This window comes from Atractosteus spatula, chromosome 13, assembly GCF_055471065.1.
Source record: "Atractosteus spatula isolate fAtrSpa1 chromosome 13, fAtrSpa1.hap1, whole genome shotgun sequence".
Classification (NCBI taxonomy): domain Eukaryota; kingdom Metazoa; phylum Chordata; class Actinopteri; order Semionotiformes; family Lepisosteidae; genus Atractosteus; species Atractosteus spatula.
The window spans coordinates 25938298-25963174 of record NC_142718.1 but is presented as its reverse complement, the minus strand read 5'-3'; the positions used below and the strand labels follow the sequence as shown (position 1 = coordinate 25963174).

The 24877-nt window shown below is 38.2% G+C and overlaps 1 protein-coding gene across 5 annotated transcripts; it reads right to left on the bottom strand.

Annotated features, from left to right (window-relative positions):
- Nucleotides 1-3847: 3847 nt before the first annotated feature.
- On the bottom strand, nucleotides 3848-20568 carry nfe2l2a (nfe2 like bZIP transcription factor 2a). 5 transcript variants are annotated; one of them, XM_088930571.1, is made up of 5 exons: nucleotides 20323-20568; nucleotides 7490-7756; nucleotides 7007-7102; nucleotides 6650-6832; nucleotides 3848-5547 (listed from the first exon to the last, which is right to left on the bottom strand). In XM_088930571.1, exons 1-5 carry the CDS (start codon nucleotides 20359-20361, stop codon nucleotides 4297-4299), a joined length of 1836 nt encoding a protein of 611 aa, XP_088786697.1. In that variant the 5' UTR covers nucleotides 20362-20568; the 3' UTR covers nucleotides 3848-4296. The 5 variants fall into 5 exon arrangements, with proteins under 5 accessions (XP_088786697.1, XP_088786698.1, XP_088786700.1 ...); XM_088930572.1 differs by having other exon boundaries at nucleotides 3848-5544; nucleotides 20323-20565; XM_088930574.1 differs by lacking the exon at nucleotides 20323-20568 and adding an exon at nucleotides 11930-11988.
- Nucleotides 20569-24877: the final 4309 nt, after the last annotated feature.

Genomic DNA, 24877 nt, shown 5'->3' with positions numbered 1-24877 from the left:
GTGTACTTTTCTATTCAGTTACTGATGCACCATTGTAAAAGATTCAATACCAGAAGGGTTTGTTAGAGATTTGGGATTTAAATTCCTTCTATGAATGAAAAACATTCTTCAATGTATTTTGCTTTCACATTTAAATATATATAACTCCTAAGTATTCAACAAAATAAACAGTAACCATTTAAGCAGTCTAGTGTTTTGCAGACGGAGCATAAAGCTTTTGATTCTGCACAGTGTATGAATTAAGTAGTCCCTTGTCTACAGCAATAGTGGGTAGTGACCCAAATAACATTACTTGTTAATTTATAATGCAGCATTTTTAACAACTTGAGCATCCTTACAAATCTGTAAGAATTCTCTGCATTATTAAATGGTTTTGATAGCTTTAGAATTTGAATGAAACTGAATTGCCTCAAACCTTAACAGACTGAATGAGAGACCATCAGTATTCGTTGATGGCATAATGCTGGTGGTAGTAAAGCTGTTCACTAAATATACCATTATAGAGGTGGCTTCGTTCTCTGTTTTTCATTGACAGATTTTCATGAGGTTCTGTTCTATATCCCAGAAGATTTTACTTCTCATTACAATACTCATTTGTTCCCAGTGCATTAAGCAAATCTAGTGTGACCATATTGTTGGAATTGAGGAAATGAACACATGTTAGAAAACAGCTTTATTTTTATAGGAATAGTTCTGCACCAAATTAAAATGAAACCCTTCCTGGAATACATCTTTGAGCTATACATAGAATTTACACACTCTACTTTATTCTGTTCAATAAAGATATTTTTTTCTAAAACTTGCAGTCCTGTATTTTTTGTATCCATCATCTTAAACGTTTAATTTTGGTTAACTTTTTAACTGCAAAAAATAATTTAAGAAATAACTGTCCGTTTTTTCTTAACCTAATCCAACTTCATTAAGAGGTTATACCGACTATGCTGTTGCCTTTAAGGCAGCAGTGTGTGGATTTAGATCAAATATTACTGTTGTACCCTTGAGTAAGATGTTTCACTTGGAATTGCCTTGTTGTATAAATAGGTAGAAATGTGTGTTGCTTTGGATAAAATTGTCAACCAAATAAATTAATTTAAAAAATCCTTGCAGTGTTTAAAGTTCATAAGATCACGAGTATTTCAACTTGGGAGTTTTCATTTGACATGTTTTTGCTTTATAAGGGCCTCTTATGTGGAGAAATGTATTAAAACAAACGCAAGAATGGAAAAAAAAGAATTAATGGCAAAATTCATTGGTTTTTGCTGTTCTGTGTCACTTTTATCAGAAACCCTTGATTTTTCTCTTACTCAAGGCTGATATTCAAGGAAAAAAAGCAAGATTAATCAAGTTAGGTTTGGAGACAACTTTAACTGATGTTTCACATGAAGAGCACAAACTGTGAAATGCAGCTATTTAAAACTGCATTATTGCCTGATGAACAGTTGGAGTTCATTATGTTAAGGTAAGGTAAGAACAATTCATTAATCTCATCTAGGATCTCATGCAACTATTTCTTGAAAGAAGCCAGGGTTTTAACTTCAACAACATGACTTTAAAAAAAAAACAGTTTTCCACTTGAGGCCATTGGTTCATATTTGTTGATACTGAAGAAGTTCCCTGGGCTGTCTTTGTCAGTAACTTTGAGAATTGTGAATATTTCGATCAGCTACCCTTGCACAGGCTAAAAGAGAGGAGTCGTGAACAGAGAAGACTGTCAGTGTAGGACATTTCATTAAACCCAGTTTGCAGTTGTTTTCAAACTGATTCCAGAGTAGTGTTATATTTGTTGTGACATGGTGACCAGAAGTGTACATAGTATTCTTAAATGAAGCCTTACTAGTGCATTGTACAATTTTAACATCTTTAATCCTACACTTTTAACTATCCACTAATATTAATTAAACTATCAACTTCTTTTTTTTATTGTTTTTGCACATTGTCTAGAACATGTAAATGATAAGTAGCATTTTTAAGATCAGCATTTGTCATTCACCATTTTGTTTTTGCTACATGCACATAACATTCTGCACTTGTTTCCATTAAATGGCATCTGTTGTGAATTTCACCTAAAACGTTTTGAGTTTCATTTGCTTTTTCTGCAGTGTGCTAATCCTCCTCACACTTGACTATTTTACCAAATCTACCAAAATCAAGGTGGTTATTATGAATTGGGAAGAACAGTGGTCCCAGTATAAATTCCTGTGGTGCTAATTACAAAGTATGTCTGTACAAACTGAACATTTCCTTATCTGTGTATCTGTACTCTTTTTCCTAACAATTAAGCAATTCCCGATCTAAACACATTTTTGGATGAAAACCTGCCAATCTACTTTAGGTATGTAGTTAATAGTCCTTCACAGAGTTAATGTTATGTTTAGTAACTGTGAATTTTCCATATTAGGTGAATTTACAATAAAAATTGTACTACTCAGTTGTACTCTTACATAAAAAGGGGATTACCTAGAACTCAATTTCCATTTAAATTGCTGGTTTATTTGATAAATGCCTCAGGTGAACTGTATTTTATCAACCAGGTTATGGATTTTCAATACCTCTAAGGCTACAGATTTTTTAAAGATTGTACGTCACACGTGTGAACTGGCATAAAAGAAATGGTGTTGCAAGAAGAATCATTTACTTAAGAACCAAGCAATTTGTGTACTTTTGTTCCACAGGAATGTAGTAGAATAGTACAACAGAAACGAGGCTGCTGTTCATGTGATAAATTGGACATTGGAGAAATGTTGCTATGCAAGTGCCAAGAACTTCAACTCTGTGCAATCTCAACAATGTCCTGTTTTTATCTGTCCGGCTTTACAAAAAATTAACTTAACATTTCATATATAATTAATTGCCAGTTTGCATTTGTATATTCTAATGTTTCTTCAGATTATTTAGGACAAACAGCATGAAAGCAGCTGTTATTACCTCATTTCTGCAAACATCTGTGGTGCTTACATTTATCATATAAATGTGCTGAACAGGATTTTTTCTGAATAAATGAATGCATTTATATCTGCAAACATTTCCTTCAGACACACAAAATGGCCTAACAAAGGGGCATGTACATTCCGTCTAAACTAGAATATTTGTTGATATAAAGTTTCCAAGTCATTACTGAGTACACTAGATTTCCATAGTGTGTTTACAGCCTTGTGTGCACTATACTCCTTCTTCGGACAACATAATTGTTCATGAGTTTTCCCACAACCTTCTGCCTTATGGTTTCGAATCCAGGATGTGTTTTCCAGTTCTTTCTCCATTGAATTCTTAATCACAGGCTAATGGATTTCACTTGCCATTTGAGGTGTATTTTAAAACTTTCTTGCAAATTTTAAAAGGTCAAATGGTATATAAAATTGGTATCAGCCCTTGACTAGAGTTTCTGAACTGCCCTCATTCATGTAACTGGTTGGACTTCTGCAGACATAACGAAATGCTCATTGTGGGAGTGATTGATACGCTATCATTTTCACCTGTTTTTTACAAATTAATCATGTGTGAAATACTGTTGAGGAAGGACTATATTACGTTCTGTATGCTGAAGTTGTTGGTAACCAAAATACCCTAAATATTTTTTAAACCAAGGACTAAGTGCAAAAAATAGCTCAGTTTTAACAAGCAAGCAGATCAGTTAAAATGACTGCAGTGGTGGCTTAGAGCTCAACTGGCATGAAAACTAGTTAATTTAGAGATTCACATGGACCAGCATTAGGAGTCCTAACCCTGATCTATATTTTTTGTACCAGAGATCTTTGTTGATTAATTGATGCCAAGAGATAAGACAACAAAACAGCCCTGTGACAACACAAAACAAAGAGATAAACACTTGTAAAGTGCAACACAGCCATTTACAGTAAATAGTTTATTTTTTTATAAAGCACAAAGGAAAAAAACTGCAGTTGAACAGTTAATTCGGAAATCATTTAGAAAAGACTTTTAAAGTTATACCATGACTGGCAACAAAACCAAAATCATTAGCATACTAAAATGTGATATAAATTTCATAGTTTAATAGCAAATGAGATAGAAATGTATTTACAAACCATACCAAGGAACGGAAACATTGGAAAAAAACAGCAGTACAAAAGAAAAAGTAGATTTGAAAAATTAAGACATCAGCATACTAATATACAGTATGCGTATACTATATGTTAATTTTGCTGTTACATTGTCTGAAAGCAATTTAATGGCTAAAAAGGACTTTTTTTTCTTTTGCATAGTGTTATTAGAGCATAATTGGTACAGATATCAGAACTTTGTAGTATAAAAAATAATGTCCATGTATGCAGAGAAGCGCTAATTCACTTCTTTCTTCAGAACTGTTTTTTTGCTACGGGGAACAAGGAAAACGCTGCCATCGGATGTCTGCTGCAGCGAATATTCGCTGGGCGAGTAAGGCTTGCCGTCCTCGTCGCGAAGCATGCCGAAGACCTCCAGGTAGAGGCTGTTCAGCTGCTGCTTCATCTGCCGGATGTTCTTGTCGTGCTCCCCCTTCTCCTTCAGGAGCCGCTCTTTCTCCTCTTTCAGCGAGTCGAGGTTGTACTCCAGACCCACGATGTTTTCCATTTTGCGCTTGCGGCAGTTCTGCGCCGCCACCTTGTTTTTGCCCCGTCTGCGTATGTCACGGATCAGAGCCAGCTGCGCTTCAGTGAGCTGCTGCTTGGACATCATTTCGTTGAAGTCATCCACAGGAAGGTTAATGATCTTGTCAACGGAGAAAGGGATCTGAAGAGCCTTCGCTCGCTGCTCATCTCGTGAGAGACGAGATTCTGCGCGGCTTTTTTGCTTGTCTTTGGTAAACGGAGGCTTGCTATGCCCAGGGCTTGCTGGCAGCTCCTTCTTCTGTAATTTCAATGTGAGGCTGAGTGATTCACCTGGCTGTGGAGGAGTAGAAGGTGGTACTTGATAGCCGTCCATGTGATATGACATCGGGAACATCTCTGTGTGCTCGGATGGGGAACTCCCAGAATCGCTGTCCATCTCTTCAAGGTCAGAATCACTATACCCAAAGGATGTGTCACCATAAATAGAGGACTTCTGTGGTGAGGCCGCATTAGGACTTGAATCCATTGACAGCCCAGAGTCGGAATCATGGAATTCTGTCACTTTCTGAGGCTTGCTGTTCTCAAAACCATCCCCCGGTGTAAACTCAGTGATGTCCATTGGTTTTGGTGGTTGCCCACTCTGAACTTCAGCATGTGGGCTGTTTCCAGTGCTTGCTGGCGGAATGTTACCATGTGCTTTTGAGTTGAGTTGAAGGTCTGGATAGAACACATCACAGAAGTTATCAGTGCTGAAGGCTGCGCCTAGATCTGAGACATTCAGTGTCATCTGGTTGAGGTTCTCCGGGGGAACAAGATTGGTATAGCAGTCTTCAAATGTGTTGAGAAATCCCGAAGGGCACAGAGTATCTGGTGTGTTTGCTCCAACTTCATCAGGGTTGGACATGTAGTAGTTGTAATTTGCATTCTGTAACTCTGGAGGCTTGTTTGTGGTTGTGTAGCCTGTCAAATCAGTCATGTCTTCGAGTGGCATACTAAGGCACTGCTAGATAAAAAGAAAGAAAAAGAGTATGTTCACTTGTTTTATGCCCCTGTCAACAAATTAACATAATTGTGTTAGGAAGTAAGCAATACTGCTGATCGGAATTTAGTTGGGATTAAGCCAAAAACATTTTGTAAACATCTCATTAAAAACAAATCAGCACAGAATATTGTTTTTTTCACCTAAGACATTTTTTTTAAATACAGTTTATTGCTTCTAAAATAGTATCTTCCATTCCTTAAACAAAATTGCTAAATTAATTTCTTAATGGTCTTAATTTCAGCTGGTCCTATTAATTTTTCTTTAACATTCCAATTTAAAGTGATTTTTAGGAGACAAATGATATTTGTCAAAAAGGAAAATTAGCAAAATTGATATTTGGAAAAGGTATTTCCAAATGCCATATCAATATACAAAACAGCTTTAACAGTAGAAATAACATTTTAAAAATTCAAGGTGACTTGTTTACAGAGATCACCGGTTCAGTATTATAGAGATGGCTCTCTCCACAGACAAAAAAGGAAATGAAATACTTTTATAGTTTGTGTCATTTGAGAACATACAGGTGATTACCAGAGTAGGAACCCCAATCAAACTGGGAATTTCCACAGTACAATGCTAGGTTTTGTATTTTTTATGCAATAAAGCCAAACAAAATGGTGTAAAGGCAACAAAAATACAATTTAATCAAAATGTGGTAATCAGCGATTTTTAAGAATTACTCAAATAAGAGAATTTCTTTATTTAGGTTTACTGTAATGCTTCACAGTCTTCTCTAGAGATACTGCGTCAGAGAGAACTCAATGTTTGTTCTGCACTTAAAAGAAAATTCTTTTGAGAGGATACATGACCCTTTACATCCCAGCTTTGCATCAAGGGATCTTAAGTATCCTTCTTTATATTTTAAAAGCCTGAACTGTGGTAATTTGATCGCAGAAGAATTACCGATGTGCATCTGCTGCCTGCATGTCCTTTTAATATCTATAGAACAAAGGTGTGCTTGTCTTCTGAATAGCTGGCTTATTCCACAGCGGAATTCTTTGGGTGTTTGTTACTTTTACAATCTCTTCCTATTGCAGAGTATGAATTTGTCTATTGTAGTTACCTGCAGCTCTGGGATGGAAAGTAACTCCTGCCAAGCCTGCTCCAAGTCTTGAACAGTTTTCTGTTCAGGCAGTGAGGAGGTGAGTAGAGAAGGATGAACTTGCTGTGGCTGGTGGGGTGCCATTAAGACCTGGCTGCTCCCTGCCCCTAGTGTGACCGCAGACTCCAGTGACGGTGTTGAAGGCTGAAACGGGAGGAGTATACAGCATTACTCTACAAACATACAAGAAAAGGCACATTAAAGCAAGGAATTGACCGCACCTTCGGAAATAAAAAGAATGTAGTCATAACTGTGAGTTTTTAGATGGTGCCGAGTGAAAAGCAGAGGTGCTCTTAATTATAAAAGGTGTCCTTTTACCTGAATGTCTTCTACCAAAGGGAATGTCTCTGCAAGCAACTGCATACATTCGTCAAACGACAGCGACTCTCCTTCTTCTTCTGAGAAAAGGACATTCTGCAAATGAGTGTGAAAAAGTCAGTAAGGGGTCTTCTTTCTGTACAAGAACTGCACCATATATTTAAATATGCACATTTGCTTTGTTCTGGAACATTTGGGGATCAAAAAGGATAGGGTATTGAATTTTAGTTTACATGGTAAGGTTTTCTTTACCCATAATAATATGAACAACAATAAAAAAAGGCTTGTCCGGCTTTCATACAGCTAATACAAAGGTCTTTTTACCAAGGCTTCAAAGGCATTAAAACAGTCCATGCGGACTGCTCAGCCACCTGTTTTATCCTAATTACAGTGGGTAATTCAGTTACCTAGTTACCATCCAAATTAACTCCAGCGTGCAAGGGGATGAGTTTTTCTACGCTGGCAGCAGTGACAGCTGCGTACCTGTGGGGCCTCTGTGGGCACTGCTGTAGTTTCAGGTTGAGTGCTCTGTGGTGGCCGGGGAACAAACTCTCCTGTCTCTTCATCCAGTTGCAGCTGAGAGAGCAGGGCTTTCTCCTGCTCCTTCAAGAGCTGCTCTTGCTTCTCCTCTTCAAGCTTTCTTCGTTTCTCGAGCTCGTGCTCCTTCTGTCGGTGGCTATAATCGAAAACTTCCCGGCCTGCGCCCAGGTCGATGTCCTGCCTCCACAGGATGTCAATCAGGTCCATATCCTGCAAGAGAAAACAGGTTGGAAAAGAATACTGCGGGTGAAAAAATAAGGAGGAAACGGACAACCGAGTGAAGAGTCTTGTTTCTTGGTAAAAGGCAAAAATGTGTCATGAGTACAGCATCAAGGTGCTACGCCACAGAAATACAGAGATACCTCTTCCTACTGGATGGCCGTGCTTTGACTTCACAACCCTGCAACGTTACTATGAGGTGACTGTAATGGAGAAGCACAATGAATAATAGATGCATTTCTCCTTTTTCCTTATGCCGGAAGCTCCAGTCATAGCTCACAGAAGCCAAACATTTCTATGAGACAAAAGTCTAGCCATTAAAAAAAAAATGAAACCAAAAAATCACATACCGCTTAGGATTACCAGGAAACGCAGGAAAAAATTGAAACCCACTTCCTTTTGTATCAATAACCATGAAAAGTTGTGGTATAAGTACATTTAAAAGATTAGAATACTTACAAAAGCAGCATTTTGTTAATTAACCTGTTCCTCCTTCAGGATTTTGGTGCATGTCCTTTAGGCAGGCAATAACAAAATGTGTCGGTTTAAGGGACCAATCATTCCTATGATTAAGCTGCTGCCTGAAACCCTGCGGTACCCAGAGCTGGAGGGTAATCGTTTGCAAGGCTCGAATTTCACTCCAATCACACGACAGCAGGGGCATGGCCAACCATAAGACAGCCCAGGAAGGAATGTTCTTTTCAGGTAGGAACACAAACCAGCAGTGTTTAACCAAACTCTGCTTTTGCAAGCATAACCCGCAATGTACATGTACAGAAAATCATTTACTGTAGCTATCTGTGACTTTCCATTTCCCTGTTAATAATAGTAAATATTGTTACTATTTATTTGTTGCCTTCTGTCCTTAGATGATTATTAACTACAACTTATAACTGAATTCATTAAATATCAGAACGGCTTCCACTTGGATGCTAGGCTAAGTATTTTTCTATAAACTGACCCCCATTCGAATATTTTAATTTAAAGTAGCTCTAGACATCAGATTTACAACAGTAACAGATTAACATCAGGAAGGGAACAATGATAAGCAAATAGTTACGGGTAACCAAGAGGTTTTTAGAAAATCATCTGTGTTTTACAGTAATAGTCTGTATTTGAAGTTTCATCATGTAGGAAAAAAGAGGCTTAAATAAACATGTAAAAAATCCCACAAAGAGAGGTCAGTGAAAAATGTGGCAAATTCATAAACATTTAAGACATATAAAATTATTATGTACACATACTGTATGTAACTTGCACAACAAGCAGAGGTCTCCAGCTTTCATTTCCAGAATTAGGATTAGAGACCCCAGCTTCAGAAATATACTGCATAAAACTGTTCTGTGTTGGTCATTCATTATTTGTGCAAGGCATTATTTTTACATCACAAGTAAAAACTATTTTAGAAAGCAAATACAAAGATAACAGATCATTTTAAACAAATTTTGATTATGGGTGTCAAAAGAGCATATCAAAATGTAAAGGTCAAATATTAGCTGTAAAATCAAAACAAAAAGGTGGGATTCTCTGATTAATAAAACAACAATCGCAAAGGATTCTGACCAAAAAAGAATCAGAATTTAGAAGAGAAAAAACTTTCATTTTTTTAAAACACCAAGGACCAGTAGCCCTACTGCCAAGCAGATCATGCAGGTAAGTTAGACTGTGTTTGTGCCTTACCAATTAAATTAAGGGGGGATTTAAAATAAATGCACAGCCTATGTCTCATAAGGCATTAACCCAGCTTTATTGTAAAATTACTCTAGGTACAAATCTCCAGTTATTAATACAGTATGAAAAGGGTAACTGATTTGTGTTAACACCTGCAAAATACTTCCTATATCAATCAGCTTGGGGTTTACTGTAGACATTTAAAATATCATATGATAGAAAGATTCAGACACATTTGATTACCAAAAGCCTGTAGACAGACCATCATGAACCCCACAGGCTTTTCAACAAACATTCTAAGAGCTTTGTTGCTCTTAGAAGTTACAAGAGCCCTGAAAGGTTACAAAAACCCACACACTGAATCACAAGAAAGTTGCCAGACATGTGATTTTTTTCCCATCTGGGAAAAACAATAATGTTTTACTTCCTCAATTGAATGTCTTGCATCACTTGACTGGAAATGGTCTCAGAGAAAGCCTTTTTTTAAAGACCCAACAAATGAAGTAGACATTCATTCTTTCGATGAGAAACTGAGTACAGCAGGAAGACAACTGTTCAGCTTCACAGAACTTCAGCACTGAAGGGCTTTCACAATTTTAGAAATGAAACATAGCACTTAAGACAACTGTCACCGTAAAGCTAAACTGTCATTTTCAGGACACTAAAATAATCTGCAACTGTTGAATGAATTTACAGGAAGAGAAACAGGAAATACTTCAATGTGAATTGCAATTAAAATAAACCAGTTGTATCAGTTTTCAACTGAATTAGGATGTAAAGATTGTTCTGTCAAGGTTATTCAAGGTTATTAAAATCAAGTTATAATCCTGGTTAATCCAATCACAAATTGGATTAAAATCATTAAGAGAAAGTAATTATAATAGGGGGTTCCAAATATTTTGGCCAGTGAGGGCATACCGTAGCAATTCTGTACAATGTTAAAATACCAAATATAGAACCAAATTATACAGAACCAATCCAAAAACCGATAGTAGTGGGCAAACCAAATGCCTAAATAACACCAAATATGCTACCATGTTATATGGAAAGCAACAAAACTAACAGACCGAACTTCTGCTTTGCATTACAGAGGCACTGTTTTGAATTATAGGGGATAGCACTTTATGAAAACAAAGTTATTAGAACAATTAATTAGCTGTGAGTTTTCAATAACAGTAAACATACAGTAGGCGAAGGCAATTTTGAACAACAGTACTTGCTCTATAAACTAAATCAGTCAAAAAAGTATATTGGTCTCGCTAAATATTGCCACTTCTTTATTACTAATTCAAATAATTCAAATACCAGTTCTGTCTGGAGCTGAGCTGAGAAAGCACATACATTTCAGTAGAAAAAAAGTAGGGGTTAACCCTTATATCCTGGTTATATTCCACTCTGGCCTTAATAAAGTTCTCCTTTTACCAAACTGGTCAAACACTCTCTCAATGTTGTTCCTGAACTGCTGTGAGGCACAGGATAGGGGCTTTGAAAAGTTCAGGTGTATGCTTGTACTAAGCTGTAGATGTTGTGTCCTCTCCTATAAGTTAAGCACTTTGAGATCCTTTGGATGAAATGTGCAAAATAAATTTAAGGAATTTATATTTTTAAAACAGCACACAGAAAATGTGGATGCCAAGCAGTCAAAAACACTGCCACATGGGAAGCAATCTGTGTTTATACTGAATAAAAGCAAATCACTTTGCCAGCTTCAAAGTTAAGCGCATTAGCACAAAACGCTACAGGAGTGACTCACGACTGTAATTGAGAGCTGAGCGATCACAGGTGCTGTCTGACAATGAGCAGGTGCAAAAGGTGGTCAGGAATGGAGCAGTTCTGATTTCTGTGGGGAGTTCATTCCACTGAGGAGCAAGTGTGGAGAATTAATGGGCTTTGGAAGTAAGAGAATGGAGATGGGGATACAGAAAGTAGATCCTGTGAGATCAAAAGCACAATATACAGTAAATGCAATAAATTATTATTATTGTCTTTTACATGCAACACCAAACAAGGTCCTATTCAAACAAATAGACATAAAAATCACTCGCAACAAGAGTCAGACTGTTAGCCCCATTGTTACAACAAGATATTTGTTCAAAACCTAGACCAGGTTCAGGTTCGACAGTCAAGTGGTGTCATGCAAAAACGACCATGCCTGAGGCGTCAACATGTTGGTGTGACTGACCTGTTGTCAACATCCATAATGAAAGTGGAAATTTTCATTTTTTAAAAAAGTAAAATATTAGTCATAATACCACCAATACCACTACTACTACCACTAATAATAACTTAACTTAAATTAGCTATAGATATTTTAATATCAATATCATATTGAAAATTTGAAATCATATTGAAATAATACCTAGCAGAATATATAATACTACATTCAATAACTATCCTTGCTTAAATATTGTATTTAATACTGAAGATATTTAATGGTAAATACTATCGTAGTAAATAGAAATTAATAAACCATAGAAATCTGAAAATTATTACCAAGTTTCAGTAGATGACTGTTTTGGACCTCTGTAAAAGCAGAGAGTTTTGTTGCTTTTTTTCTTTCACAGCCCTCACTCTTGAACTATGACAAATGTAAACGTACACAAATAAATCAAGGGACAAACTTTTTTTACAAAACTGCTTTTAAAATGTGCAATGATAGTATTGCTGCAGTGCTGCCTTTTATCACAACATCAGATATTCTAAACTTGTCTTTATAATGTGCATGAAGGTCAAAGTTAAACTCTTGGCTTATCATGTCCGCTTGCTACAGGCTCCTGGCTTATGATAAGAGCTTTAAAGTGAAAGCACAAGTTCTCAAATAAGTAGATATATTTCACATTTTGCTTTGTATTCTTGCAGCACTTTATAAAATAGGAACTCAAAAAACACAAAATATTACATCACTGTGAATCATGGACACCGTAATAATACACTGCTGGGCCTTCAAGTATTTTCTTGTTTCAAATTGGCATAAATTACTAGTTCTTGTACAACTATTATAGCTGGCTCAGCCACCCATTTTCAAGCACATGACCTCAACAGTTAAAAACCGGCAGGTCTCTGTTGACACAAAACATGCTCTGCATCCTTTCCTCTAGCAATTTTTCACCATACAGCTCAATATAGCTTTCTGAGAGAAAACAGGTTATGCTTTTTAACTTATTTATGTAATTTCATTTATGCCAGATAACTTAGCATTTGGATAGAATTTAAAATGAGAGTTTTAACAAATCTTTAAATACGCAAGTATTTATGAACACTCATGTCAGATAATTGATAATCGATCATTAATGCACTACAAACAGTACAATAGCAAAAGACTAGACACAGCTCATTGCCTCACCATGGTGATTACAACAAAGTATCTCTGGAAAGATACTAAAACAGAATAAAGGCATCAAAGTTCAGGAAAGAAAAAAAGGTTCTCTGGCTAAACAGGATTTCTGACATATTTTCTTATGACTCCCACAGAACTCCCACTGCAATCTCATTCAATTTGTTTTTCACAAATGGGTGTGTACTCTGGTACACAATGTGCCTGGAGTGCCGTGATGCAACTAAAACTTATCAGGTTATTTTAACCCTTTATTGGTGCACTACAGTCTCTAAAAACACCATGACAGAAAAAGACTACAGTAGATGCAGTTCACTGCCCTGCTGTGCAGAATACTATGCATACTGAGTACAATATATTTCTGTAATTTCTCCAACAGAACTCTGTGGTGCCGTGATGCTTGCTTGAACAGTTATGAATGACCAAATGTAGGAGAGTAAAATGAGAATTTTGGTTCAAATTGGCTACCTGGGTGAGTTTCCCACTGCACGAATGTCACCATAATCAATAAAAAAAACTTTTCAAGCTTGTCTAGAGGATTGTTAAAGGATGGCTTTGGTTACACAAGAGCACTATTCTTGCTGCACCACAGTTGCTCCTGTGAACCTTCCAAAAAAAAAAGTATGGCCCACTGTTATCTGAAATAAATAAAATATTTGTATCAAAGCAATGCAGAAGATGTTGCCCAAATATAAACTATCCAGCTGTGCCCAAGATGTTTTTGAGCCAGCCAGTTTGTCTCCAAACAGCACTCTCAGTAACTATGTGATCACTGATGGTGGACAGATGTGAGTCAAGACTGTGAGTGTTCACAAGCATGAGGAATAACAGATTCTGTAGGCAGCCTAGAAGGTAAAAAAAATGCAAAACATCTGTGAGGATGGGGAACAGACAAGGGGACAGCAATCATTACAATTGGTAAAGGCTGCCTTGTCTCCTCACAAGTATCTTAAATTCTGAAGTTCATTAACGATTTAAGTTGTCTGGTCTCTAGCAGTTCATTGAACCAAGGCCCTCATCCATCTTGAAAGAAGCAAAGGTATCAGCTTCAACAACAAGGCTGCATACCTTGTTCCAGACACCTACATTTTTTGAAAAGGTTCCTCTTATTCTCAATATTAAATGCACTTCCTTGTAGTTTCCAATTGTGTCATCTGGTTAATGTTTCACTGTTGACTCTGAAGAATGCTTTTGAGTACTGGAATCAGATCCCGTCATAGTCTTCTATCTTCCTAGATTCAGTTATTTTAGTCTGTCAGAGTGTGACATTCCTCTAAATCCAGAAATATACCTGGTTGTTCTACTTTCAATTTATTATTGTGAACAGATGAATGGTTAGGCTGATAAAATGGTTCCAATCAGTGTTACGGATACAGTTATATATAAAAATAAGATCTACAGACACTTTTATGAGGAAAATAGGCTTTAACCCCAGTTTGGAAAAGAACATTGAAAGGTTTAAAACTGCTCTGAGTCACAAACTTTGAATTACTAATACAAAATATCCAAGAACAGCTACTCAGTAACCAGATCCTAATAAATGCAATACAGAGACTAAATCTATTCGAGGTTGTTTGGTGTAGCTTGCTCAGCTGAGGGAATGGTAGCCTAACCATAAGGATGAGCCTAATCAAAATCTCCCTCACTTTCATGAGGAATGAGCTACGGAGCTGCTGTAAGGGTATAGATAGGGTGGTCGGCGCAACACAGATGTTCAAAGGAGGCTCAGGAAGCAAGATACTGTACATATGATATGTATGTAGGAGAGCAGTAGGCCAAGGAGGCAAAATTATAATCTAACCTTCCCTTTGAACGTCTGTACAAAACTTCATTAATTTAATCTTTCCAAAATCCATCAGGCAGTCCCACTGTATCTGGAGTAAGAACTTTGATCTAAGAGCCTATTTTTTTCCTGATTTTGTTCAGCCCTTGATCTTAGAGCAAGTGGGCATACCCTTTCTTCTGATGTTCAGCAAGATAACTGATGCCATTAATGTTTCTAATTAAGTGCAGAACATAATGGAAATGGACATTTTGGGTTCAACCGTTTTTGCTCTGTGTATACCAGCATCCCACATGATACTTGTATAAACTGCTCTTTGTTATTCTACGAAATATAGTCAGGTATCAGTAAGACATGCTGTCGTCTAGGTTAACAAGTTATGTTCTGTCTCTCTGCAATCTTCTATGAATGGAAAGATTACTGAAAATGTCTGAATGCATATTAGTCTCAGGCGGCAAGGTGGTGCAGTGGTTAGCATTGCTGCCTCACAGTGCTGGGGCCTTGGGATTAATTCCTGAGGCGCTGTCTGTGCGGAATCTGTATGTTCTCCCCATATTCATGTGGGTTTCCTCCGGGTGCTCTGGATTCCACCCACGGTCCAAACACATACTGGTAGGTTAACAGGCTTCTGGGAAAACTGGCCCAGGTGTGCGTCTGTTTGTGTCTGTGTGTGCCCACTAATGTACAGGCGTCCCGTTCCGTTCAGGGTGTACCCTGCCCTGAGCCCAAAGCTTGCCAGGACAGGCTCTGCCTCATGCTTCAATGTTTTTCGCTTCAATTTGATTACAACTTTAATGCAACAAGAGTCTAATGTGTTAAGCATATTTTTGGAATAGATACTGACCATTCAAGAGGTTGAATAATTGTATTTGATTCACCTTTTAAATGTCTTCCATGTTTGTGAAATCATTCTTGATAAGGGCTGTGTGCCAAATGTTGATGAAACATTTCACTGAGCTCTTTTTGTCACAGTTATCTCAGATATTATAAAAGACTTTCATTATAAAAAAAGATTTTTGGCATTACGTATACTTTGGGGTGTATGCGGAAAAGTTAAAAAAGGAAAATAAAATTGCATAAGTAGTAGTAATAAAATCCACACAGACAAGTTTTGTAACTGGTACACTACAATGAGATTTGGAAAGCAAATATTGGATGTTTTAGTGGAAATTTATTAAATTAAATATTTGTACATCTAATAGTATCCAATAATCTTGATGAAAATCCATATTTAAGATTTGTTACTTAATACTTTTGTCTCTATAAAATTTAAAGCTTTTGTCTTAAAGTTCACAACCTAAGATTTTCTAAGAATACAAGATATGAACGTGATTTGAGTTCTAAAGAAAACATAATCATGATAGCAATACTTTCAGCTGAGCTCTACGAGACTGCAATGTTTAGACTGTGAAGATAATGTTCTAAAAAAACTGAAATTCATGTGTTATCAAAAGTGACATTTATCCACAAATTTACGCACTCAGAACTGTATGGTCATATAGTCAGTTTTACTCTGAACATGCAGAGGCAAATTTTATTTTAAAACAGTACTGTAATTTCTGTTCAAAATTCACCTAAAGGCTAATAGATATCAACACTCAAGGAATGTCATCTATATGTACTTCAATGTAATCATGATTCTAATTTTTGATTAATTAAAAAGTGTTATAGTTAGGCTTATGTATATTAAAAATGAATACTGTACTCTCAACTGTATTTTTTAAGGGAGCCTCCTTGAAGTCCCCCCATCGCACACTCTAGAGGTCATTAGAGCAGTGTTCAGTCTACTGTAGATGATGTAAGAGCACTCCTTAAATGTAAACTTTCTGCATTTTGTTTCTTTTATTTTTCAGTGTTTGGGGAATGAACTTTAATTATCTGATAAAGAAACAATCTGCCTGGTTATCTATGTTTATGTTCAATCTTTGTAAATGAACATTAATGGGTTTTTCATAACACTGTAAATTAAAATGGGAAATAAAATCCTTACTGATATTCTCTGAATGTCTTTGCTAAAACTACATTCACACAAATCGCATTTATTTCTGGCCCAACAAAAATATACTTCTTCTTTTCCCACCTGTTCTATTGACCTTTTGTACAGAAATCACAGATAAACACAAAAACTGTCAACGCTTCAATGGCACATACAGTACATCACAACCATTTCCTTATGGTAATAAGTATGAGTGTTTAAATTTTCAAGGAGTTTAAATACCACAGTAACAACTCTTTTGTCAAACAGACACACATAGTAGCTGTATAGAACTTACAAGCAACAAATAACTTTGTACAGTCACCCAACTTAACTTTAGCCTGTATTATACAAAAAGGATCTGACTTACAGTATATGTGAAGTAGCATTAAAGCATGTCTTTTTTATATTACTCAATTAAGTTCAATTACTTAATTGAACTATATGACAGAAAGTAATTATTAAGCAAAATATTGTAGGAGCAGAAATTCTTGTTTTTAATTCTATAATAAGGCTACTGTACATGCTACACAGTTGTGTTCCAAGACTACAGCTTGTTACAACACTGCATGCTCCTGAAACTGTCTGGAATTGTTTTTTTACAAATTGGACTTCAATATTCAATAACCGTCACACCAAAGCTCTTACAGAAGCACCTGTTTCCAAACGTTGACGCGATGGAAGTGCTTGCATTGTGGTTTTCCCAGTAGTTGAGAATTATGTCAGACAGGCAGCATCCTCAAAGACAAACAACTGCTGCCCAAATGAAGGCCGACATCTTGAAAATGAAGGCACAATTACAGGTTCATTAACTGAACAGATGCTGCAGCAGCTTGAAGTTTTATACATTGTGGAACCTTCCTTCTCATTCTTTAAGCTCTGCAAAAATCTCAAGATGTAGAAATAAGCCACGTATTCCACATTTTGGGTGAAACATATTGAAATGGATTTTTTGGCACATGTGAATACACAGTTTATGCTTTCAAGCATTGTATTGTAGCGCTCTCGGGTTCACGTGGGTATGCGCCCTCGCCGCTGCCGCCTCGGGTCGGCCCCCCACCGTTGGGGACTCGAACCCGGGCCTCCTGCATCACTAAACAGGGACCCAGCCAGCTGAGCTAAAGGGAAATCTCCCGTCAGCCCGACGGCTGAGGTCCCTGCTATTCACAGGGAAGGGCGGTGATGTCACCACCCTGGTAAGCCGGCTCGCACAACCTCTAATGTCAAATATGCGTTACACTCTCCCCCGCTTAATTCGCCGTCCTCGGCGAAGGGCTATCCCATCCCGCTTCTAACACCAATGTAGTGCTCTCAGGTTCACGTGGGTATGCGCTCTTGCCGCTGCCGCCTTGGGTCAGCCCCCCACCACTGGAGACTCGAACCCAGACCTCCGGCATCACTCAACAGGGACCAAGCCAGCTGAGCTAAAGGGAAATCTCCCATCAGCCTGACGGCTGAGGTCCCTGCTATTCACAGGGAAGGGCGGTGACGTCACCGCGCTGGTAAGCCGGCTCGCACAACCTCTAATGTAAGCCGTATGCATTACAGTATTATAGAAATACAGTATATTTACTACATTAACATACAATAATTCACAAAAACTGCAATAAAATTTTGCAACACAGTTTGATTTCAAAACTTTAGGCCTCTTTGCATTCTGTGTTCCCAAAGTAAACCAGAAATTAATCAAACATTCCACTTAGCAAAGTATATTAAGAGTTACGCCACCTGTCTGCCACACCAGAAATTCCACAGGACTAAATATAAAGGAGGAGATCCACTCTATCCACCACTGAAGTGTAGCCACTCAAATTCATATTACTGGTCTGGAATAAAGATTATGGACAAACTACTAAATATTTTTAGATGTAACCAATGAAATCCCAGCGTAAGAGGCTGCACACGGAGTATGTAACCTTCCCTGAACTTTTGGCTTGTGGAAAAGCAAAATGAATGGACAATTTATCATAGAGGTAATGCTGAAAAATAAAAACTTTTAGATCTGGGCAAATAAGAAATACCAAATTCTATGTACTGTATGACAAATATGCTACTAACGTCAGAATTGTTTGTTTTGAAAGAGGCAAACAAATCTTCCATTCAAATACGGCATTGTATGTTAAAAAGAACTGATATCAGTATGTTGTGTATTAAAAGACCAGCGGTTTTAGATGGATACAGACCAAAGCCTTACAGACCCCACGATGCATTAAGAGAGCTCCTTTGACAAGTTCCAAACTCACAGTACCGATCTAATGAAAATTACTGAACAGACTGACTTAAAACTGCAATGAGAGGAGACCTTTTGGCCTGCTACAGTATGCTCATTTGGTTCTGTTTCCCTGTAGTTCCGTACCCAGAACTAGCTGAACTGGGAACAATCGCTTCCCCAGTATAAAATGTTCTTTAAAGGAACAATTTAGAGTATCCAGTTCTTCCTAATCTGCATGTCTTCGGGTAGTGGAGGAAACCGTGGCACCTGACAAGAGCCCAAGGGGAGCATGAACTCCACAGAGAGAGGCTACGTAAGGTGGAAAGGGACACTGGCGTGGCCAGGCAGTGGTGACCCACACCAAGGCAAGAACAGGCTTTTTAAACCAGTCAACTGTGCACATGCAGACGTACCATGGCAACCACTGAGGCAAGGTTCACTGGCACAGATAAACCTAGCGTGAATAAAGGTTGTCTGAAGGCAAACTCAAATGACACCAGACTAAGAAACCTGTTCTTCTTGAGCTACTTCTTCTCAATTGGGTTCCTGTGCGGGCAACTTTTCACTCCAACGCGAGTGTCAAGTTGTGTTCTTTTAAAAAGGAACATTATCCCCTTGCTGTCACGCCCGTTTCAACGCTTCCGTTCTCTAAGGGGGGATTTCACGATTAAACCGGCGGGGCTCAGCCATTCTGCCAATGTTAACCATAGCTGTCAACAAATCTTCTCATAGGCGGGCCAGTTATTATTTGCTGAGATAAGATTAAGCTCTTTATGGTACAGAATACATCATGGTAAAGCAAACAATAAATTCCTGGTAAGGGCTGCTTGCGATTGTGCAATCAGCTGAACAGAGCAAAGCCTAGCCTGTGATACCATCTTTTACAGCGATCACACGCTATGGGGGGACTAGATGGTGTCAAGGGGGAACTTGACTTCCGACAAACCTGACTGTAGTGAGAGAGAAAGTGATGAGTGAAGTTTTGTCTAAACTTTATGGCGTTTAGGCTTATACAAAGATGATTTGTTTCCACGCGTCTGTGATTTCTTAGAAAAACTGTCATAATTCCTCACACAAGGAGCTAGGGCTTTGGACCCAGTGGACGGACTTCAATGACTTCGCAGAATTTTCTATGAAAGCGTGAGTGGCGCAGAATCGGATACAGAGCTCTTCTGAACGCCAACAATTCAGTGCAAACAGTAATTAATTTACAGTTATTACAGAGTACAGTTCTAGAACAACATATTATTCCATAACTATGGAATTCCGTAAATTTCCTGTTTCGTCGATTGCGTATTAGCCAAATAGTAAACAATTCATATGACCTTATAAGATAATTGCGTTGTTTTAGTTATACAGTATGTTTGAAAAACATAAAAGATATACATGTACCCTTCATCAAATACAGCTTAAGAGATTTCTTGTATTACATTAAGTTCTCAACCAATGAACTGAAGAAGAATGAATCATAGATATTAAAACAGTTACTTCCCGGTAAGCCTGTGCTGTAGTTTATATAAGATTTCCAGGCAAGGCTATTCTGACGGACTATGATGATGATAACAGCAACGTAGCAACTTACCTGTTGACTCTGATGCAATTTTGGCAGCTCGTTCTCCATCACGGTAGCGAGTTGTAATCCTTTCCTCCCTTACAACACACCCAATATCCTAAGTGTCAGTGTGTCCCCTCGCCACTATAAGAAATGACAACTATCAAACACACTAGATCGTAAGGCATGTATCTCTTCTGTGTTAGAAATTGCTTCAAGTCATACGAAAGCACACGGAAACCCCAGCAGATCCCGAAAGCCCAGCCCACAAGCTGCGGCAGCAGCCAGTCAAGGACGTCCAGACTAACTGCGGAGGGATCGTCCCCCCTAATCCTTCAACTTCGCCTTTCGCTTCACAAGGGCTATAAATATTAAGAGTTGTGCGAGGCACGTTTTGCTCTTTACATTTTTTTACCCTCTCACAAAAGTCAGTTCTCTCGCAAACATACAGTAGATATGTCTTAAATTAGCCGTCAGAGTATACGAGACCTGAGGTTATGAGAAAGAAGTTGGCTAGAATTTGCTACAGTATTGTACTTATGTAAACAATTAGATAATATGCTGTAGGATATTCTTTTATTTTTTTCCTGTAATATAATCCCGTTTCGGTGTTATTGTTTCAAAATTTTGAAATGTCCACTGTATCCAGATCGTTATTATGTCTAATTAGATGTATTTTGGATTATACAGTTTACATCAGGCTACCAAAATAATTAATGGAGAGTCACGTGCTGGAGCATGTGATGTCCATACTAACACCGAGGAATATGGCTTTTATTCTGCAGCAGCCCGGTACTTAAATCCTCGGTCACACAGGAGTTTGAATTAATTTCTTAGGACATGTTCATGGTAAATTCTAGACGCTGTTAAGACATTAATGAAACGGTTACTTGGAATTATCAGATGTAAAACATTTCATCTGTTACTATTAACAAACGTTGATATTTTATCAAAACGAAATTAAAAGTTGAGCAGGACATAACGTTCATTTAAATACATGGTAGGCAGTAATAGTAATATGCGGGAAATAAATAGTACTTATGCCTTTAACGATGAAGATGTCACCAATATACCCATTCATAAAAACCAGAGGTTTTTAAGCAAAATGCAGATTTGAATAAAAGAAACTCAGGTGTTAGCCAAAAAAGTAAAATCATCAGACATGGATGGTATCTACTTCAAAGCTCTTCAAATATATTAGTAATCACTAACAACTTTTTGTCAGTTGTTAAAAACTGGAGCAGCTGCAGAAAGATGAGAATGCTGTTCTAATAACAATATACAGACCAGTATTGCAAGCAGTTTTAACACCTTACAAGCAAGCATTATAGTTATTAAAATAGGAAGCGTGTAAGGTTCGGAATTGATGCCAATGGTTAAGACAACAATCTTGGAATTATTTGTGTCTACACTGACTTTAAGAGTGCATTTCCTCCAGAGACTGGAGAACACGTTGGAAGTAACTGTGTTACTGTACAGTACATCCGATGTCTAGTGGGGCATTTTAATCTTTCAAAGGCAGTGCAAGTCTACAGGCTTTTCTTAGACTCCCGAACTATAAAACATAGCCGGAAGTCGAGAGGTCAGAAGACACACCCAACGGAGAAGCGGAGAAACGGAGAAAATATATATTTTTAAGCGTATCAAGAAAAAAACAGATTTCTATTGTAATTATGTTTCTCTTGAGCAGAACATTTTCTATTATTGAAAATACGTGTTGCTTTGTACAGTTTCCAAGATAGGCTGTAAACAGTGTTACGTTAGTTTTAGCACGTTTTCGGAATTAATCACATAGCCCGTTTTAGATCATTATCAGTTTGAAATTGCAGACGAGAATGGCGTTCGGGCAGTTACATTGGGTTGTACAGAATATCATACTTCCGGACAGGATTTGCATTGTCTTTTTTTTAGCATGAAACCTCCCAAGTCTGGGATTGGTAGGCTTTTTTCAGGAACAGTTCGAAATTGCAGAATTAAATGGTGGTAAGGCCGCCATTCTGGATTGTACAGATATTTAATTTTAACATATTTCCATGATATGAGTAGTTTCAGAGGGTTTTCAGGAAATATTTAGACTGACAAATTCTGATAGTGTACTTTGTCAAAACGCTAAATGCATTGAATAATGAGAGAAAGAACCTTGTGCATAGCAGGTGCTTAGAGATGATAATGTGAAGAAGGTCACCTTGGCATCACAAGGTGAAAGATCACATGAGAGTTGCCTTCCAGCAAGAGCCAGCTTCCAAAACTTTGCAGCGGTTCCTGTCATACTCTTCTCTGCCCCCTGGGTGCAGACTGATGCTGCCTTTCTTATTAACCCATACACTGGCCCAGAATGGAGATCTCTAGCTTTCCCCAAGTGGCTTATAAAGAAACTGCAATACCAGGCCCTAGAGCTGTTAGTGTATAGGGGTGTTGCAAAACAGCTTGAATGATCAATCTTATGATCAGCATAACCCCTGTAAGGCTGGCCCCCCTTAACATCATCTCTCTGTGACTCCACCTCTTTGAGCCACCACCTGTCAAATCCCTGACTCTTCCCACTGCACAGTTCCATCAGACCCACCCAGCCGGTTCTCTGCTGAAGTGCTGAAGTAGACCGGCTGCAGTCATGCTGTGGGTAGGAGAAGGTGCTCTTGCTCTGTCTCAGCTTCTCACTAGGTGGGGCCATGAGTACTGGACCGACTGCTGTCCAGGACCTGTTGCTGTTGAGAAACACGATATCTCTCGCCCCCATTTCCAGGCAGGGAGACTCCTAAACATTCTTTTACTGCTCAGCACTGATCATTCATATTCTCCGGGAGGTGTTCTATGGCATCAGGTTTGAAGGTTGTCGATGTCTTTTTATCTGCTCAGTGAACATCTCCTGGACCAAGAAGCTGGAGGCAGAAATTCCCTTTGTGCAGCGGCCACAGCCCCCTTTGCACAGACTGCTGCAAGCTTCAGCCTGCTACTGCAAGTGACACAAAGACTTCATTCTTTCTCAGAGTGGCAAGGAAAATCCTCTCTCTTTCCTTCTGGGCCTTTGACTGCCTGCTTGATGCCATTGTCTACAATCATCAACGTAATAAAACTAGTAGCTTCAGATAGTCCCTAAGCTAAGAATGATAGTGCCCTTCAGACTCACGAAACAGTGAATAACTTAAAGAGGACAAAATTCAGGACCTAATGCATAACCGGTGTTTGAATAGAGATACAACAGTGACAAAGGTCATCCTGGATGATCTCCTCCAGTGAACAGCCAGCCACTGCAAGGGTGCTCCATCCACAGATGTCTTCAAGCTCTATTATCTGAGGCCTGTCAGCTTGAAGTATATATCATGTAAAATCATATACTGTAGAGTACTGGAGTCTGTCATTAGGGAGAAATTAGAATGACGTTTGTACAGCAATGATGTTACTGAGAATACTCTGCCCGGGCTATCGAGAGGGAGATTAATAAATATTCTAGTGTTTTTTTTTAAGAAGTTTAAAATGATAGTAATGAGAATAGTGATTATAAATGTGTTCCAAACATTTTGATAAGGTTTCCCAAGATAGAAAAGTATTTGTAAGGCTGTAATTTAAAATTTAGTGCAGTGGCACACATAATTAATCATGAATTAACATGGCCTACATACTGTAAGTTAAAGTGTTGTTAAAAGGACTTTGTTGTGTGTTTCCCAACACTAGTTTCCATTATTTGTATGAAAGGTAGACAATTAATATCTCTTAATCATGAGTCAAGAGTAAGTCTGACAAGCACAGTTGAAGTATCTCCTTTTGATATAAAACAATTTTACAGTTTTTGACAAGTTTAAGTATTCTGTAAAGAGTGTTTTGAGAATGGGCAGTATTCTTAGATGCACAGAAGTTCTGCAAAAAATCTGGTCTAAACAGAATTCACATGATTTTGTTGTAAAATGTGTAAGAGTATCAACATTCTCATCTCCACCCCGTGCAGATTCCAAAAATCTGCCTTAGTCAGGTAGCTCTTTTGCTCAGCTGGCAGCCATATCACCCTGCAGCTCACAACTGGCAGCCCACTGAAGCTCAGCAGGTGTGAGCCTGGTCAGTACCTGGATGGGAGACCTCCTGGGAAGAACTAAGGTTCCTGTTGGAAGAAGTGTTAGTGGGACCAGCAGGGGGTGCTCACCCTGTGGTCTATGTGGGTCCTAATGCCCCAGTATAGTGATGGGGACACTCTACTGTAAACAGGCACTGTCTTTCGGATGAGATGTTAAATTGAGGTCCTAGCTCTCTGTGGTCATTATAAATCCCAGGGTGTCTCTTGAAAAGAGTAGGGGTGTAACCCTGGTGTCCTGGCCAAATTTCCCTACCAATCATGGTCTTAATAATCCCTATCTATGAATTGGCTTCACTCTGCTTTCCTCCCCACTAATAGCTGAGTGTGGTGAGTGTTCTGGTGGCTGCTGTTGCATCATCCAGGTGGATGATGCACAGTGGCGGTGGAGGGGAGTCCCCACTACCTGTAAAGTGATTTGAGTGGAGTGTCCAGAAAAGTGCTATATAAGTGTAAGCAATTATTATTTTGTTTTCAAAGCACTATTTCCTGCTTTTCTGACATCTATTTCTTTGGCCAAGT